This window comes from Zonotrichia leucophrys, chromosome 9, assembly GCF_028769735.1.
Source record: "Zonotrichia leucophrys gambelii isolate GWCS_2022_RI chromosome 9, RI_Zleu_2.0, whole genome shotgun sequence".
NCBI classification, from domain to species: Eukaryota; Metazoa; Chordata; class Aves; order Passeriformes; family Passerellidae; genus Zonotrichia; species Zonotrichia leucophrys.
The window spans coordinates 23,718,929-23,720,312 of record NC_088179.1 but is presented as its reverse complement, the minus strand read 5'-3'; the positions used below and the strand labels follow the sequence as shown (position 1 = coordinate 23,720,312).

At 51.9% G+C, this 1,384-nt stretch overlaps 1 protein-coding gene across 1 annotated transcript; it reads right to left on the bottom strand.

The window, feature by feature from the left end:
* Positions 1-591: 591 nt before the first annotated feature.
* Positions 592-1,173, bottom strand: ARL14 (ADP ribosylation factor like GTPase 14). The gene has a single exon (XM_064720584.1). The coding sequence runs from the start codon at positions 1,171-1,173 to the stop codon at positions 592-594; it is 582 nt and encodes a 193-aa protein (XP_064576654.1).
* Positions 1,174-1,384: the final 211 nt, after the last annotated feature.

Here is a 1,384-nt window from a genome sequence, read left to right as displayed (position 1 = left end):
TGAGACAACAGGGTATGTCTGGGTGATTTTATTGCTGCTTCACCCTTTTATAACTTGACATTCCTGTCTGTTTGTTAGTAAGAATGAAATGTAAACTTCCTACTTCCCACCTACTTCCTTGGTGTAATCCTGAAACAAAAAATTGGGAGCACAAGGGAACCCCTGCCGGATTTTCCAGAGGCCAGGGCTGGGAAATCACCACAGACCCAAGGGGATTCAGCTGCTGACCAAATGACTTGGCTGGTTTGACATCTTCAAAAAAATTGAATCGAATCTTCATTTGATTTAAGCCACTTAAACACTGCTCACCCATTTTATTTCCGTGTGCTCCACTGCCCCTTTCTCATCATTCAATTTGAATAACCCCAAGTAAATAAAAAAAAAATAATAAAATGCTACGAGGTCCTATCTCAGGTATGAGATATCCCATCAGGTACATCAAGTATCTGCAGGTACAACAGCAGAATTTCATTATTGTCAAGGTCCCTTATAAATATTTACGTATAAAAGTTCTTCAGCGTCCAGTACTTCCAGATTTAACCTGTCCAACACAGTGCGTTAAGAGTCACCAGAAGCGGATGGCAGAAATCCTTAAGAGGAGTTGAGCTCCTTCAGGGCCATGAAAGTCTCCTTGGACTTCTTGTAGTGCCTGGCGAAGGCGGCCACCCTCTGGAGCGCCTCCGGCAGCCCCTGTCCCGTGAGGGCGCAGCACGGCTGCACGTACCAGCTCCTGTCGCTGCAGTGCTTCTTCATCTTCAGCTTCCTCGTGATCTCCTCGGCGTTCAGGGCTCCAGGCAGGTCCTGCTTGTTGGCCAGCACCACCACCGGGATGGTTCTTATGGATTCGTTCTTTAAAAGGAGCTCAAATTCCCTCCTGGACTCCTCCAGGCGCCGCTTGTCAGCGCTGTCCACCACGTACACCAGCCCGCCCGCGTCCTCCAGGAAATTGCCCCAGAGCTCCCTCATTTTCTTCTGCCCTCCAACATCCCAAAAGGTCAGCGTGAAATCCTTCCCTGCCTCAATCATATCCACGTTGAAGCCAATCGTTGGCAGCGTTATAAAAGCATCCTTATACCTGAGCTTGTAGAGCAGCGTGGATTTCCCCGCCGAGTCCAGCCCCAGCATCGGGATGTTGGCCCCCTTCCTCGAGGGCTTGCCGTTCTGCAGGCCCATTTATCCCGGGAATTCTCAATCCCAGGGATATTCCCCCTCTTCCCCGGGCCACTTTGCGTCGCTGCCCGTCTCCCTGCTGAGCTGGGGCACAGGCAGGGAGGGAGAAGAGGCAGCTGCGGAGCAGCCGGGGCTGTGCACACACACACGCTGCGTTTATCGGGGCGATAAGGGAGCCACGAGGCTTCGGGAGGCGCAGAGCTCCGTGCCAAGC